At 29.4% G+C, this 17,892-nt stretch overlaps 2 protein-coding genes across 2 annotated transcripts in view; one reads left to right on the top strand and one right to left on the bottom strand.

Annotated features, from left to right (window-relative positions):
- The window catches only part of LOC106686063 (potassium voltage-gated channel protein Shaw), a gene marked incomplete in the record, with an annotated part of 559,367 nt that overhangs the window by 10,139 nt on the left and 531,336 nt on the right, over nt 1–17,892 (top strand).
- On the bottom strand, nt 6,044–9,051 carry LOC106686064 (uncharacterized). The gene is made up of 2 exons (XM_014429183.3): nt 8,943–9,051; nt 6,044–6,322 (listed from the first exon to the last, which is right to left on the bottom strand). The coding sequence occupies exons 1-2, from the start codon at nt 8,952–8,954 to the stop codon at nt 6,071–6,073; spliced, it is 264 nt and encodes an 87-aa protein (XP_014284669.1). The 5' UTR covers nt 8,955–9,051; the 3' UTR covers nt 6,044–6,070.

Genomic DNA, 17,892 nt, shown 5'->3' with positions numbered 1-17,892 from the left:
AACATCGGCGAGCCACCAGAAGAAGAGGAAGCTGACCCAGACTGAGACCAGGAGGGCTGGACCAGCGTGTTAACTGCAGGAGGCACCCAGAAGGATGCGCACCAGGAGGACCTACTGAACGGATACAGTGGACAAGGTGCAGCCCTTGATCCTTGGGAGCAGTTGCATGCGCAAACCCCAGCGCACTACCCCACTGCTCCCGCACTCCGTGTGCCAGAAATGGGAAGGGAGGGGGATAAAAAAAAAGGTTAGTCTTATGAATAAATAGTTCTGAAGTTCTACTAAGGCAGCTTTAATCTTTTTCAATTTCATACTTAACTTCTGCAATTTATCTTTTCTAGATTAGTCCCTTTCAAGAAAAGGAAAGATAAACATGATATATTCACCTAAATTACAGTCCAGTTACTTTCTGTTTTGGATGGGTTTGCTATTACCCTATATACCGGCCTTAACTTATTTATTATATAAAATAAACATTCAGCTGGATTTCTTATGCGTCTCTGTATAGCTAGAATTCGTTTTTTAAACAAGATAGTTTTTTCAGATATGATGAATTTTCCATTAAGAAGTTAAAATATCTCTTACTTACATTAAGAGTAAAATCTCTGCATTAAATTTCTGAAAAGTAATGTTTTTTTAGAACTTTCAGAAATTAAAATTCTTCTCTGTAAACTTATTCACTTTATTTAAAAATCAAAAAGAAAGCTGCTTTACCTGAATTGAGGGACATCTAGCCACAAAAAAATTGTTTCTTGGACTGTGGTTACTTTTTGACATCCCTAGACTGGAACCTTAGCTTTAGGACGTCTATAGAAATACGACAGTTGAGAATAATCTTCGGTGAGGGGTATTAACTTTAAATCACCTCTGTTTCGAAATATACCAAAACTTTTTTTTTTGGTCAGGTGTGCAGTTTTCACAAATTATATTGCCACAATTGCTGCTTTGTATAATTTTGAGTATACCTTTTTACTATTTTTAGTTACCTCTTTTCATGTCTCTGCTATGTAATTATCAGCTATGAGCTCCCTGGAGTATCTAATCTCTTCGCACGCTCTTCCTGAGCGTCTGTTGACTGCCTGCCTCTCTGGCGAGCCAATTACCCTCGGGAATGTGAATCTCTCTCCCTTCGGATCTACTCCTTTATCTTCTTCACATCATTTTGAATCGTGACTCAACAGATTCTTCTGCTAACCCAATGTCTTCAACTTTTAAGACTTTAAAAATACTGATTTTTTTTTTTTTAAATCAGTGAATTACTAATATATGATATTTGTATTTATAACTTCAGAGATTCTGATTTTAGGGTTTTTTGAAATTATATTACCACGAAATCGTTACCTTTTTTTCCGAAAATTTTACCTCAATGTACCTTATTATAAAATAAATAGCCTACACACCCCACGTTTTCACATTGTTTAAATGAATAGAAAACTAAATTAATTAATTAAGTTTCTCGTTAATCACTGACATTATGATTTAATGATCCTATAGCAGATAAGTTGAAGATCAGAATAGAAGTTGAAACATCTATGCTAACCACTATATTAATATATTAAGGGGAAAAATGATAAAATAAAATATTAAAAAAAAGTTGTTTTACAATATTCCATGAAAGATCAGTGATTTGGTGGTTATTTGGTCAGTACCACTGAATAATTTTTTTTTCTATTACTATTAATTATGCTTATTTATTTTCATCATTTAGTTTGCTAATTTTATTTTATGTTAAAGGTCTTTTATTTATAAATGTCTCATTTTTATTATATGCTTATGTTGTTAATCGTCAATCTCGCTTAATAAACATTTATGTCCTAATTTTTTTTCTTTGGAGCTTCCTTCAAAAGGATTTCGTCGGAATGCCGTGAAAAATGAAATAAATAATATGCAATTATTAATAAACCATAAAAAATAATAATACGATATATGAATATTAGAATTATGTTTTACTATACTAGATTACACGCATATCTCAAAATTTTGAGATCTTACCTTGCTGAACTGAGACAGTGATATAAGATTAAAAACTGTAGAAATTTACGATAAATCACAATAAAATAAATTATTTTTTGTTTTATTTTTAATTTAATGCATTTCTATAATCAGATCCCTTGAAAACATACATCAACAAGTATTCAGAATTTCTTTAAAATAACTCATCTGCAGGACCATATGTTTTCGTCTCTGACCCCTGGATTCGCCACTACAGTAAATAGTTGCCACACAGTATTTTATGTATTACTAACAATTTTATTTATTTATTTTCATCATGTAATTTGACACTTTTATTTTATCTTAAAGGTCTTTTATTTCAATTTCTATTCATTTTATTTTGATAATTTGTTTATGCTGTTGATCGTCAATCTCGCCAAATAATCGTTCATATCCGAACTAATTTGCTTTTCTTTGTAGCTTTCTTTAAAATAATTCCGTCGATTTGCGGTGGCTTCAACAAATAGAATAAATAATATCCGATTATTTAGAAACTATATAAAAAAAAAAAAAAAAAAGAAAAATACGAAGATTCGAATCACAGGAAAACTCGTAAACAATAGATTGAAGAAGTGAAAGGAGAAGCAGTGTGATGCGGTCGTTAATACCTTTCATAGGCAGGCAGTCGTGGCAGTGGGAGGGGGGGGGTAGCATTAACCCCTTCCAACAATTGTTTGCTACAATGAACCGCTGTTGAATAGAGAATGAGCCTGCAACAGTCTTCAAGGAAATGAAACCAGGCAACACAGAAGTAAGGAAGCTGTTCTAGGCTTTTTGGTACCTTACACAGGACGAGTGCTACCTACAGGGAATAGTTTGCATCTTTTCTCTTCATTCGTGTAGACGAGGGACTTTCATAGTACCTTTGCCGATAGAAAGCCGTTATACTTTAACAATCTGGTGGATAAAAGTCAATTATTTCACCCCAATATTACACAAGTACACGAGTACTTTAATAAAAACTACATTTAATTACTAATCAAAATCGACGAATCTACCAATTATATTGAGAGGAAATATAAATGGTAGCTTCAAAATATTTTTAAAAAATTAATTTTTTTTTGGTGCTCCATACCTATGATACTACACCACTAGAAAACCTAATAGAACATCATTCAAAGTAGATTAAATTTGCAAAAATATAAACTCTAGTAAATCCGTTTACTTTCAATAGTTTACCAGATACAATTTTTTTAATAAGCAATATTTGACGAAATATATACTGAAAAATCAGTACTTAGTGAATTTATTGTCGGAAATATTTATCTCAAGAACTAAAGTTAGTTTGATGTACTATAAAGTAGTTCATGACTGTTATCTTTGTAAGACTAGTAGTATTTATGATGTTTTTCAATTCACAAAATGTTGATATCTAGTTGTTTAATAACTATATCTCAGAATTTATCGGACGTCAATAGTTTCAGAAATACACATTTTTTAAAAAGTGACATTGGATGAAATATATATTGAAAAATCAGTAGCTGGTGAATTTATTGTCGGAAATATTTATCTTAAAAAATAAGAGACGTATAGATGCCTGTTAGCACTCTAATTAAAGTTAGTTTGATGTGCTATAAAATAGTTCTTCGTAAGAGTAGTAGTTTTTATGATATTTTATTAAATAAATTCACCAAATGTTGATTTAGAGTTGTTTAAAATATTATATCTCAGAAACTATCGGACGTACTGACGTCTGCTAGCAATCAAATCAATACATTTTAATGTAATATGAAGTAGTTTTTAATGTTAATCTCCATAGGGGTAACAGTTTTTCTGATATTTGCGTACGAAATTTTGTCCGAACAACTAGAATTCAATTTATTTTAACAAATATTATGAAAGCAATTACTATGATGATAAATGTCATAAACTACTTTGTAGCATGATTAGTCTGAACATTGAAAAATGTAGTTCCAAAGCTTTACACTCAGACAATAATTAACAAAGGAAAAATAATTAACAACTATTTATTTGCCGACGTTTTGCCCTACTTTGCAGAGTTTCGTCAGGGCCACTCAAGTTGAGAGCTTCCGAAACTTTGACTAAGTTTAAAAGTTTCGTAATATTTTATAGTTCAAGTTGTAGTAAAAGTTGAAGTAAAGTTTATAGATTTTTGACATATGGAGCCAGGAAGAGACATGATATTACTGTTATAATAGAGTATTTTTTTAAACTAATATTTAAATAAAAATTGTTAAATAGGTTTTTATTATTATATTATAGTTGCATATTTTTTCAAATTTGTAATAGAACCCTAGATATAGTGGAGGACTCTAAAACGTCGGTGTGAAGGAAATAATATTAAAATTTAAAAAAAATATTTGGAAATGAGAAATAAGGAAATCACTAAATATTTATTTGATACGTGTTTTAATCTTTCCAAAATAGAAAATGGTTTATAAACAGTGAAATTGTTAATTATTCCAAAGAAATAAAATAAAAGGTACTTAAGGAGGATTTTTGAAAACTCCGATCTCTTATCACTTATCTCAAGGAGGATAAAACACAATTAATATTAAATATTAAAGACCACTTAATTTTACATTGACATATCGAGTCTAATAAAAATCGTTAATCTTATTTTTAAGAAAATCGAAAAAAAAATTTGAAAAATCAACTCTATAAAGAGGTACTTCGATTTTATCGAAAACTTTGCTGTCACATCCAAGAGATACACCTATCCTAAATATTTAATTTTATTTTCGTACGACTTGTTAGCGATCGGCTGACGCAAGTGGATACAAAATGTTTTCTTCCGTCGAAAACATGAAATCTATATTTTCCACGATTGCAATAATCCCCCTTATTATATATTCCGTATATAGATAAGCTGAAGGAAAAATGTGGCGCGTTATATATAATTTATATGTACATAAAAAATCTTAAATTGTTCCATATAAAACATAAATTTAGTGGAATACATAGTAAATATAACTAATAAAGTATTGAGGCAATACACTTATAGCAATAAAAATGTAATGTAATTTGTCAATCTTCATTTAGCAAAGTTTGTACTTGTCAGGAGGAGCTTCGTCATTATAGACTAACTTCGTGTGTGAAGCCTCTAACCAGTTCCTAATTAGTTTATCAGTTTATCAGCCTCGATCAGTCAAGTTTTAGTTGATTAGTTTTGTTTGAAGATGGCCTTACAAAGTACAGATACAGTACCTTCGTATATTAGAACTTTATATATTTTTAAATAAATTTAAAACTTCTTGAGTCCATCATCGTCTTAATAAAATATTATTTTAAATCTCCTTAAACAGACTAGAAATAAACAACGACCTTTAAACAGCTCCTTTACTGAAATATTTCTTTTCTCGCGTGGAAGACAAAAAAATATTACTGGAGATTTAATTTAAGCGTTTTATTTTAAATATTCCCCACATTCAGAATCGAAACATAATTGACTAAGTTGGTATCCTCACCCAAGACTAAAAAAGATGGGAAACTGCAGGTCGATTCCGACTATCTTACTTATCACTTACTGGACAAACGGTCCAAACTTCTAATCCATTACACAAGACTGATCTACATGACTGTAACAAGGCCAATCAGGATATACAGAGTTGTGCTTTGGGGCTCTACTAAACTTTCAAATTGCTCTTTTATCCCATCCTTACAATCATTACTATTTTCGTAAAATCCTGATGCTCTGGTGGTTTTCTAGCTTTTGGTGTTTCAAAAGAACATCAAGCTATATATCTTTATTAGCTTTATTTAAACTATTTAATTTGTTTGCTTTATTTAAAATATTCAATTTATTTGCTTTATTTTAATTATTTATTTAATTTAATTATTTTTTTATTTACTTAATTTTAGTTATTTATTTAATTTTAATTATTTATTTTATTCCGAATCGTTAATTTTATTTTAATTATTTTACTGTATTTTATGTTTTTATTATTATTTATTTACTTTTTTCCGTTAATATGTATCGTATATATGGTATGATTGTGTACTTAGATACCTATTGTTCTCGAGTGTGGTACAATTTAGTATTCCATTAAAAGTAATATATATAGGGTGTGAAAGAATGAATCGAAACAAATATTTTACATAGCTATTTATTTATCTATCAGTGGATGATGAGACCAGGGTGGGAAACAGCCCAAGGATGAGCGGTGTAGGAAACAGCTACTGGAGCAACGATGTTCTGTACGACTGGTGCGACAGAAGCATAGGCGTGTCCTTCGACGGTGGAGTAGGCGAAGTTTCCGCCAAGCCTTTCGGACTTGATGATAGCGGAGTCGAGGGAAGGTGTCCTGATCAGGGCTGGGGCGAGGAGGCCGGCCTGTGCCACTGCTACCAGAGCGAAGAGGAGGGCGATCTGAAACAGGAGGCAAACGATATAATCGAAATCCTTAGATTTTTTTTTGTTTCCGTATAAAATGTTAAATACTTTATTATTCTATAGTTAAAGAAATATAAGTAAATCTGTACCACTACAATCCCTAAAGGGTTAAGTGTGCAATTAGAGGTGATTTGGTCAGAATCACGCTCGACCGCCAGACGTTTAGCCAAGAACCCGGATCCTTAAAGTTAGGAGCACAATTCCTTACAAATGAGCTACTCACTCCCTCATTATTCTTTAATAAAAAAGGCTATATATATCAAGAGGCGTTTATTTTTAATATATTAAAACCAATTTAGAAAGCATCTGTATAAAATCATAACCATTTTCTTTAATAAATATTACAGTCCCATTATAATTATAATAAATTAGATCTGTTTCGCCTGAACGCTCTTTGTTAAATTTCTTTGCATCGCCAACGTTTCGGCCAACCTAGCTATTATCAAGGATAATCTACTATTGTTTCTAACAGTTTTTATTACATTATTTTTATCAACAATAATAGAATCATTAATTCTAAATAAGTATTCTTCAATTTTTAATCTCATAGCCTTCGCAGTACTTTCTAGAATATTTGCTGGATATGCCCAAGTCAAATATAATGAAGTTAATTAACCTATAAAACACAACATTATAAGGTGAATCACTTTTATTATTTATTAATTTAGAAAATTTCACATTTAATTACCTATGTTTGCCATCTTTATCCTTTGATATTATTTTAAGTTGAAAATTCTATTTACTACTGTGAGACTTATGAAATTATTTAACCTACCTCACACTAGGTTAGGAATATTGTCATTATAATTAAGATTCTATTTTTTCAATTTATTTTATTATAATTGATATGATTATGTTTTAAGATTTTATTTACCTCATTTTCTGTTATTTATATATATAATTTATATAACTCAGTTATCCGTCTATGTTTATTTTTTTATAATTTGATTTTTATTTATATTAATATATACGTAGTTATTATTATTTATTTATTTTTTATTGTTAGGTTATATGTACTTACATCCCTAATACATATTGCCCTTGAGTATGTATTGTTTTAATAATATATATAATATTTTTTAATAAACAATCAAATTAAACTTAATTCTAAACAGTAAATTTAAGCGCAATAATCTGAACTTCTCAGACAATATTTTTCTAATGTTCATTGGATAGCCATGAGAACGTTATTCTAATTAACTTGGCAAAACATTTGCTTTTGAACCCAAAAAAACTTGACTTACTGAAATATAAGTATATTATACTCAATTTTAAGGTAAGATCACTAAATGTTTAAATTTATTTTAAAATTATAATTTCAACTCATTTCTTCAAAAAGCAGCAATGGATGAACTTCATAATCTCTATTTTTTTTTTTTTAATGAATGTTCTTAAAAATCAGTTTAGTCGCTTAGAGCATGTGATCTTAAACTTTTGATTTTTGGTTCAAGATTAATGATTATGATATAAAGAAATTTATAGTATAAAAAAATAATTTTAAATATTTAATTTGGACACAGAATATAATAATTTAGCATCAATGCTGTAAAATATCATATATTTCCAAACTGGTCGTTAAATTCATAATACTAAATTTGGATAAGAACTCAGTTTAAAAAAAAAAAAAAAAAAAAAAAAAACAAGTTCGGATTTGGTAAAGTTTAAAGTTTTTCACAAGGAAATGTTTTGTTATCGAAACCAATGTAATTTACTGCTCTGAACTTGAGGCAAAATATCCCACAAGTTTCTTGGGAAAAGTTCCAATGGTTTATTAGAGTAATCAAGGAAATAAATTTGAAACGACTGCAAGGACATTATTTTTTTAAAATAAAGTATATTGACCAACGGGAGATTAGTTTGTAGAACAGACAAGTAAATGTTTGAAATAAATATTTGTTGACCAATTATTGTACTTAGCCTAAATTTTTGTTTAAAAAACAACAAACAATACTTTCCCTTACTATATATTCCATACATAGGAAAGTGAAAGTAAAAATTAACCATGAATATTTCTCGTTTATATACTCGAATTGGTATTGAATACAAGTAATTACAAAATTGTAAAGAAGTTAATATATAAAAAAGTATTTAAAAAAGAAAAGAAAGAATATAAAACAAAACACGAAGAGGTAAGAGGAAGAAAGGGAAACAAATAGTAATAATAAATAAAATATAACTGAATACAAAAAATGAATAAATAAAATGTGAAAAAAAATAAATGAATAACAGATGTTTCTATAATACCTAAATGTTTTTTAAACGGCTATCAAATTATTGGCTATATTTTCTCAATAAGAATAATTTATTTACTCATAATGTAATCAAGAACTTTTTTCTATCTTAAAAACACTATATTATGAAATCATTGGAAATTAATAAGAATAAAGACATACAAAATAATAATATGATTTAAAAAAAAAAAGTGAACAAACTTAAAACTTTTTAAAAGAAAAGAATTTTATTTGGTTTTAGTGAACTATATGTATAAATTAATTTAATATTAAGTTTATTTAAATTTATCTTTATCCAATTCAATAATGTTTCTTGTAACAGTAAAACTTTAATTATATATATCTTCTGCAAGGAATATACTTACTTTGGTGTACATGTTGTTGATGTTGATGTCTTCCAAGAGGAACTACAATCAATGATCTATAGAATTTCGAAGGTGCTTATATAGTTGAGTGCCACGCCCGACCCTACGTCACTTGTCCTTCTAAATTACGGTAACCAGAATTCAGTCTTCCGGACTCAAATGTTACCTCAATGCCATAGAATCGTTTGTACAGGAACGGTCCAGGATCAATTCAGGATCCTAATTCTATTTTTAGATATACGACAAAGCTTAGTGATCCCCGGAGGTCTTGCCTTTACACATAACTACTGTCGAAACCAATAGAATCTGGAATAGCACGGGCCAGATTTAGTACAATCCTGCTATCCATGTTAAGGTTTATTTGTAATTTATGTTGGTATAATTCTTCCATTTTTTTTTTTTTATACTAAAGGGAAGATTATAGTTTGGAACTTCAAGTTTTAATTAGCAATTGCATCGTATCCTTATTTTTAATATGTTTTAAAAACTGTGTATAATTTATAGTAAACTAGCTGGAAGCTCGCTCGAGGTACAATGTTACAATTTTTTTTATTATATAAACGATTTTTTTTTTAAGGATAGTTCAAATATTTATTAGCGTTTTGAGTATTAATACAAACTTACAGTGTTATCACATACTAAACTAAGGAAAAGGATAAAAAAAAAAATGAAATAATAACTAGTAAAAAAAAAAAAAATCAAAAGTGTAAAATCTATAAAAAATTAATAAACATTTAATTACTCTTTATTATATTTAGATAGCGCAATAATTTATCTACAAAATAAATAAAATTAAGTTTAAGTAAAAACAAAATGTCTCACATTCGAACCTATATACAACACGTGTAACGTATAATTAATGGTGATAATGGTGAAAATAATTAGCTACAAGTTATTTTCAAATAAATATCTTGATATTAATAATCACAGCACATCCATTTCATAAATACAGACTAAAATAAAGGGAAAAGAAGAAAAAAAAAATTGAAATAAAATGATAACGGTAATAATTATAAATATATATATAAATGAATTAGAAATATATTATCTTAAAAAAAAAATAATTAGTCGGTTTAATAAAAACGTTATATAAATTTGAATTATATCTAGATAGCAGAATAACTTATACACAAAATTTATAAAAATTATGTTAAGTAAAAATAAAATAAATACATCTGACCCACATTCGCATCAATCTACAATACGTATAACCAATTGTCGCTGATTATGACAAAACTAATTGCCCATCAGCTAATTTCAAATAAACATTTTGAACTATTAATCTTAACACAAAATAATCTAACAATGGTGAAATAATGATTAAGTATCGTAGAGCAGTAGTATTATTGTATATAATATATTTACAGTAATAATTGGTAAGTAATTTACAATAATAATGCGGTCATTCAAAGTCCAACTCTACACACTTTTGAACTTTACCATCTCACATTTTATTCAAAGTTTTCTCAGATGTATGGCTAGGAATTTAGAAAAATTTTATAAATGGGTATTTTTATAAATAAATGGGTTGAAAAACAGACAACAAGTTTCCGCATTGTTACAGAGGCTTCACTAATTGGCTATAAATGTGGGTTGGACTTGGGCGCAGGCAGGATATCGTCAAAGGGGGAGCAGACCTTAGTTCATTACACACACACACATATATTATATTATAATATATGTGTGTTTGTGTAATATTTACATTCGGAAATATTAGGTAAAAGAAAGATATAATTCCGCATTCCAAGAAATACCTCAACCATTTTATTGCTACTTCATAAAATTCAATCATAACTTTATAAATGATGAGCTATAATCACAATAAATTATTGAAAGTCGAGTATGTATATAAATATAAGTTGTGGAGAGTCAGAATTGAAACAAAAAAAAAGAGAATAAAAGTTAACATTGCTCAATATCAAATTTTAAACCTTTGTTTTAATTTTCTCAGATAGTACATGTTTTAAATTTTATTCCTTACATAGAATTGCTTGTAAATTACAGGGTTTGGTATGTATGTGGGACGGAAAAGTCTTTAGTGTTAGAAAAAAAAGAAGCCCCACTCTAATAAATTCAACTCTGCATTCATAATAACTAATACAGAAATGTGGATGAGTTTATTTGTAACATCAAGGATTTTAGATAAATTAAAACTAGAAATAATTCTTCTTATTTTTAAAGAAATGCTCAGGTCACTGCTGATGTATGGCTGTGAAGTATGGGGGCCGGCCCATGGCTTTATGAAAAGGAAAAAATACAATCTTTTAAAAATAAAATCCTATGAATCGCAGTGGATGCTCCTTGGTTTGTAAGTAATAGCCAATTGCATAGGGAATTACAAATGGAGTCAATAGAGGATTACAAAAAAAGAAAAACGATTCATGAAGTGCCATTCTCAAGGAGGAGAGGAGTGGAATTTTTTCAAATTAACTTTTTTTCTCATTAGAGGGCAATTGTTTGTTATGTTAGGTCTAGGAATGTCGTTATTTTTGTTATTAACCTTAGTTTTCTCTCTTACTAAGAATTATTATTTTTTATCTATTTATTTTATATTAATCGGTTTTTATTTGTAACATTGTATATAGTTGGGGGAGTTTTTTGTATGAGACTATAACCCCCTCCCCCATAATCAATTGTTAAAATAATTAAAAAAAAAACCCAAAACCGGCCGGTATTTATTAAATAAATAAATATATAAAATATATGTCATTGTTCTTTGAGACGAAGTTGAAATATTCTATACCATCAATTGTGTACTTTTACAAGATCTGGAAGATTGACTGCTTCAAGACAGTCTACCTTCATTCTTTTCATCAATCCTCTGAATATTTATGGAATTTGAAATCGCTATGAGCTGTACTTCGCAATTCCGACCATCACAGAGTACTGCTGAAGATGGCCACGGTTTTTAAAAATAAAATTCTTATGGTACTGTGATGTTTTCTTATCATATTTTGTTTAATCAAGAGGAATCCTCCCCCCCCCCCAAACCCCTAAAAAATATATATATGTAGGTATATATATATTGATTTCTATATTACATCAATATTAAAATCGGATTGCGGAACTTTCAAGGGTCAAACTTTCTCAAAGCCTATATTGTGATAAAAAACTGAACAATTTTCAAGGACGTTTAGTCAACCCACTCTTGGTAAATTTCATGAAGGAGTGGGACGTCTCAGGTTAAAGTTTTGCCACGGATCCACTTTAAGTCATTAACAATAGTTTGAGAATTTTTTATTTACTATTGATATTTACATCTAGTAAATTTGATCAAAGACCATAATGAAGTGATACAGCCATGTAGAGAAACCACCCATTGGTAGCACTCTAATGATATTTCTATATTAGTAGGTCTCGAGACCATCTTCTTTTTGAAAGCTTCAGAGGATTGTAAAGAATTGAAAAGGAAGAAAGGTTGTTATAATATTAGTATATAAATATTAAAAAATTTTATACGATAAAATAAAATAATTTTCTCTTTACCTTTAAATGCTATATTTTTTTCAGTAAATTTCTACCTCAACATATCTATTTTGATCACTTTGGAAAACAACTTGGTAATTAATAACAACTAGGATAATAAACTTGAACTTGGAGTTCCTTGAAATCATTATAAGAACAACGAAAGTATAACTTGTTACTTTAGCGTTTACAGAAGTTTGTTTTTGTTTGTACTTTACGTCTGTTTAACATTCATATTTCTCAGAAACAATCTTCGTTATCTTAGTAATTTATTAATAATAATGGTGGACGCTTCTGAACCTCCATAAAAGGTGGTGGATGTGATGAATCATTAGGAGCCGCTATATTTTCAGAAATGAAATTGAGCTTCTCCAAAGTAACTCTTGTGCCACACAGTAGTGGAAAGTGTGGTCCACTATTGTGCGACACAAGAGTTAGTTAAACGAGCTATTTATGTTCAATAGCTCTTAAGATAAAGCTTTTTAAAATGCAATATTTCATGAAAAATTAGTAGTAAGTGAATTTATTTTGAGAAATGTATATCTCAAAAACTACTGACGTACAAATGTCTATTAACACTCAAATTAAAGCTAAAGTAGTTTATAACATTTATCCTAATAGTAGTAGTTTTGATGACATTCGACAAAATTAATTCACAAAATGTTGATATCTAGCTGTTCGGACAAAAATTTTTACTTATGAAAAAAAAATATGAAAAGGTTCCATTTGACAAACAAATGTCTGCTAGCACAAATTAATGCTGGTTAAATGTTCTATAAAGTAGTTTATAACATTTATCTTAATAGGAGTAGAAGTTTTTATGATAGTCGACAAAATAAATTCACAAAATGTTGATTTCTAGTTGTTCAGACAGACTTTTTTGAATTCATGAAAAACAATATCTCCAAACGTTTTAGACTAAGAGATGTCTGCCAGAACTCTAATTTAAGCTATTTATGCTTTATTACACACATCTTAGTAGTTTTCATGATATTCGTATATGAATATGAATTTTGCACATGAAATATTTTCCAAATCAATTTGCTTTAGGAAATATAATGGAAACTACTGCCCTTACGAAGATAGTGTAATAAACTACATTATAGTACAGTAAACTAGTTTTAATTTGAGTGCTGGCAGACACTTGTACGATAAAAACATTAGCGATATCTGCGTACAAAAGGGATTATGAGGAAAAACAAAAAAACGAGCGATATGTTTAGATGAGTGGGCTTTGGTTTTGTGAAGGGGAATCTTCAGCACGTCCTGGATAAAAGAGTTGTGGCATCGTTAGAGATTATATCTCTATAATTCTGGTGATACGGTGACCGGAAAGGAAATATCGGACAACCTTGTGTTCTGCCAGGAGTACACCCCAAGACTACGTGGGGTTCGAACTAAATTTTATTTTAATATCATTTTTATATTCCTTTATGCAGTAATGTAAATAATAGTTGATAAGGTTAATCATTTAAGTTAAAGTTAAGTCAACCTATAAGTTCTCATTGTTTTATTAATTGATATGATTTCTTTTCGTTTTCATTCTGTGTACATATATTTCTTCTTATCATTAAACTTTTGTACATATAATTCTTCTGTTCATTCTTATGCATGTACACTGCTTTCAACTTGTTAATTTTACTTGAAGAAGTTTATCGGGGGGTGCGGTCAGCAAAGAACAACATAAATAAACAAAACAATATTTATTTATTTTTGTTTATTTATGTTGTTCTTTGCTGACCGCACCCCCCGATAAACTTCTTCAAGCATTAATCTACGGTCAACTATCTACATCTCATTGTTAATTTTACCTATGTTTTTTTTTGTTATGTTTACTTAATATTTTGATAATTCAACAGGTGGAAGGTAACACCCCATGGTTTTCTGTTATCTACATGTAAAGGGATTCGCCAGTGGTTATAATTCGGTTATTATTTATATAAGGGTATTGTTTCTATATTGGGAATTGTGGGCATATTGTTTCGGGGTTTTCGTTATTTCCAAGGAAAAAATAACATGGCGCCTAGGGAGCCATTTATTCTTTATTATTTTTTCCTTTTTGTCTTTTACTTATTTTATTTTATTTTTTAAATTATTTTCCTTTAACTCACCCCCTTCTCCACTGAGCGTGGGGAAGTATAAACGATAAATATATAACTAAGGATTGATCAAAATTTGCGGATATATATTACCTGATTTATATTTTTTCATAAATCCAAAAAGTCTGTCCGAACAACTAGACATCAACATTTTGTGGACTATCATAAAAACTTCTCCTACTAAGATAAACGTCATAAACTACTTTATACTACATTAAAATAGTTTTAGTTTGAGTGGTTATATACATTTGTTCGACGAATGGATTTTTAACTATTAATTTTTCAAATTAAATTCACTAACTATTGATTCTTCAGTGCATTTTTCATGAAATGTTGCTTTTAAAAAGCCATATCTTGAGAACTATTGAACGTAAATAGCTCTCTGAGGGCTCATATTTTAGCAAATTCATCCTTCTTTAAATGATGTCCTATTAGTTTTTTAAGTGTTGATAATTTTAAAGATATAGAACTCCGAAAGAAAATTTTTTTTTTTACGTTTTAAAACAGTTACCATTTTGTATTTCTACGAACTATACTTGGTAGACTCATCGATTTTTACTGGTAATTATACATAGTTTTCATTAAAGTAACAAACATTTGAGTGAAAAACTGCCTTTTTTTTTTCTCTTGGGCTTTTGTACTGAAACAGAGGCTTAGAGCTCAGGAATTCGTCCAGTCTTAGTGAATCAGAGTTGGTTTAGAAATCTCGTCGAAGTTAGTACCATTATTCTTATCTTGGATATGGATTTTTTAATATAATGGATAGGCATCGTCCATTAATTTTATTGTTATTTTCACTGCTTTTGGAATAATGATGATAATGATATACGTTCCCTTGATGATCTTCGTTTTTATTTTTTTTTTTTTAATGGACCAATAGCAATCACATTTATTAATTTTATTTATATAGCCGCTGTGACTATATACATATACAATTTGTTCTTTAGTATGAGCAGGTTTATTTTTCTATAAAAGTTCATTATGTATAAAAACTTGTTGAATTGAACCTAACCATAGAATTACCGATACTCGCCTCAGTATAGAAAATTATTAGGACCAAAACATAATCTGTTAATGCGGACTGGAGGAGAGACTATTAGCCGGAATCTCTGGAATCGGCTGCGTTGTGCTCTGGAATTAACGTATTGTTTGCCCGCTTTGGCTTCTTTGCAGTCTGTTTTCAATAGCTACAGGAAAATCAAGTAATGGAAATCGATCGATCATTTTAGCTGCCATCAATTTGCACGTTGTAACGAACAATGGACAAAAACCTGAAAACATTAATGTTTAATTTTATCACTAATTTGCCTCTTTAGTTACATTTAAATAAAATACTGAATAATAATTATAAATTAAAAAATAATAATACATTTATTGTGAATAAAGAACGCAGTTGTTTGTAAGTGGCGTCCTCGAAATACCTTTCATACCGATAATCAGTTTAATTATCTCTGGTTGAATATATGAGGCGCGTAGCTTCAAAAATCAGCTCCATCCAAATTCAGAAAAGTTCGAGGAAAGCAAGCTTCCCATTGCCTTGCCGATCAGTTTTTAGAAATTTTTCTTATTTGAGTCGGGGAAGTGGTTTGTTCGTACATAATTATCCACCATTACGATGGTTTAACTACATCAGTAATTTTAACTTTCTGGGAATTCATATTTTGGATGGAGCTGGTTTTGAACCAAACTGGGTAATTAACCACGTTTTGCAATGTTGTACACTGAATAATATTGTGAACAAAAATCAGAAATATAGTTTTAATTATTGAAAAAAAAAGACAATGTCGCTGGAGTAAGAGGTACTTCTACTGGTATCATATTCGCTGAGATATTGTGAGCACGCGTGACTTGATACAGATGTTAGATGATACTGATCCTTGGTTTATGAAAAAAATTAGTCCAGTCATTGATGGATATAAAACAGAAGATGACATTGATAGTGAAGTAGAGGTTGGTTTTAATATAACTTTTTAACAAATTGCCCCGCGTATCATGAGAACCGAATCCGATATACGCCAAAACTAAGCGATATTAGCCGAAATCAGTTGTATGAATTTCTGTCTATACCCTCAGGATTGGACCTTAAACTGTTTTATTTATATGTAACGCAAAATCTTTTGCTTAGTGCTGGTCACCTATTGTCCCAGTAGGATGAATAGTTTTTGTTTTGTTTTTTAATCTTCTTAAATATGAAGTGACGTTTTTGTTTTACTGTTTTATTCTAACGAATGTGGATAGCCCAGCTTGGGTATATTGTTTGTTATTAGTTTATATAAACGATCTTTAACTTATCATTTTTGTAAAATTACTACAATTGATTATCTATATCATGTATTTCTCAGGCTAAATCTATTTTTACGAGGGTTGCCCCATTAACAAATAAATAATACTAATTATTATTATTAAACTTTAATGAACTAACGAGTGATTCAGATTCTGAATAAAGATATTGTATAGTTAATTGAATACGAATGAAAACAGCCACATTTTTATTATCTCTAACTATGAAATGAAATAGCTTATTATTCTAGGACTAGGTCATTTTAGAACAATTGCAAGGTAATTGTAATGTTACTATTACATATATTGGGCAAAAATAATGTGGCAGCATTTAATTAAAACTTATATTAAAATTGCATATAAATAATTTCAGATACTAAGAAAGAAAAAAAAAATTAACTGACTAAATACATAAAAAATAAAATAGAAAGTTAGTTACAATTATCTGTATTATTATAAAATTGGATTAGGTTGGTGAAGTTGAAGTTAGTTAAATAGAAGGATTTTAAACGAGGGAAGGGCTGGGGTAAAATATGATTTATCAAACGCTGCCATTCGGTTAGGTAGTGGGTAGATGTCAGATTAACGAGACCTGGCGTACAGGATTGGACTGAGAATTAGAATTGCAGGTTTTGTAGGGTAAAGGAGGGACGTTGAGTACTAATTGCTGGGAATAGAAAGGAAGCTAGGAAATACTGGCATTGGAAGGATGAATAGAGCCACTTCAGCTCGGTGTAATACTGGGTCATGTGCGTGTCTATGCTGATCCCGAAAATAAATCGTACTGCAATTCATAACACGTTTAACTTTAGATTCGAGATTTCCTGAAAGACCACCCCACCATATACAGTCATATAGTCAATATAAGAAGGTGGTCAGGGTTGCGGTCAAAAGAGAACTATATTTGTTTCTCTTTTGACCGCAAACCTAACCGTCTTCTTAAATATTTATTATTTCCATTATGTATGTATTATTTGAATTTAATAATAAAGGAGGTTACAAAAAAATGTCGTATATATATATAGTTGACTGTAAAAATGTATATATATAAGAAGATGGTTAGGTTTGCGGTCAAAAGAGAAACAAAAATAGTTAACAACTATATA

Source organism: Halyomorpha halys, unplaced genomic scaffold, assembly GCF_000696795.3.
Source record: "Halyomorpha halys isolate HHAL.00 unplaced genomic scaffold, Hhal_1.1 Scaffold770.1, whole genome shotgun sequence".
In the NCBI taxonomy this organism is placed as follows: domain Eukaryota; kingdom Metazoa; phylum Arthropoda; class Insecta; order Hemiptera; family Pentatomidae; genus Halyomorpha; species Halyomorpha halys.
Note: the sequence above shows the minus strand (reverse complement) of the source record. Positions and strands in the feature narration are given on the sequence as shown.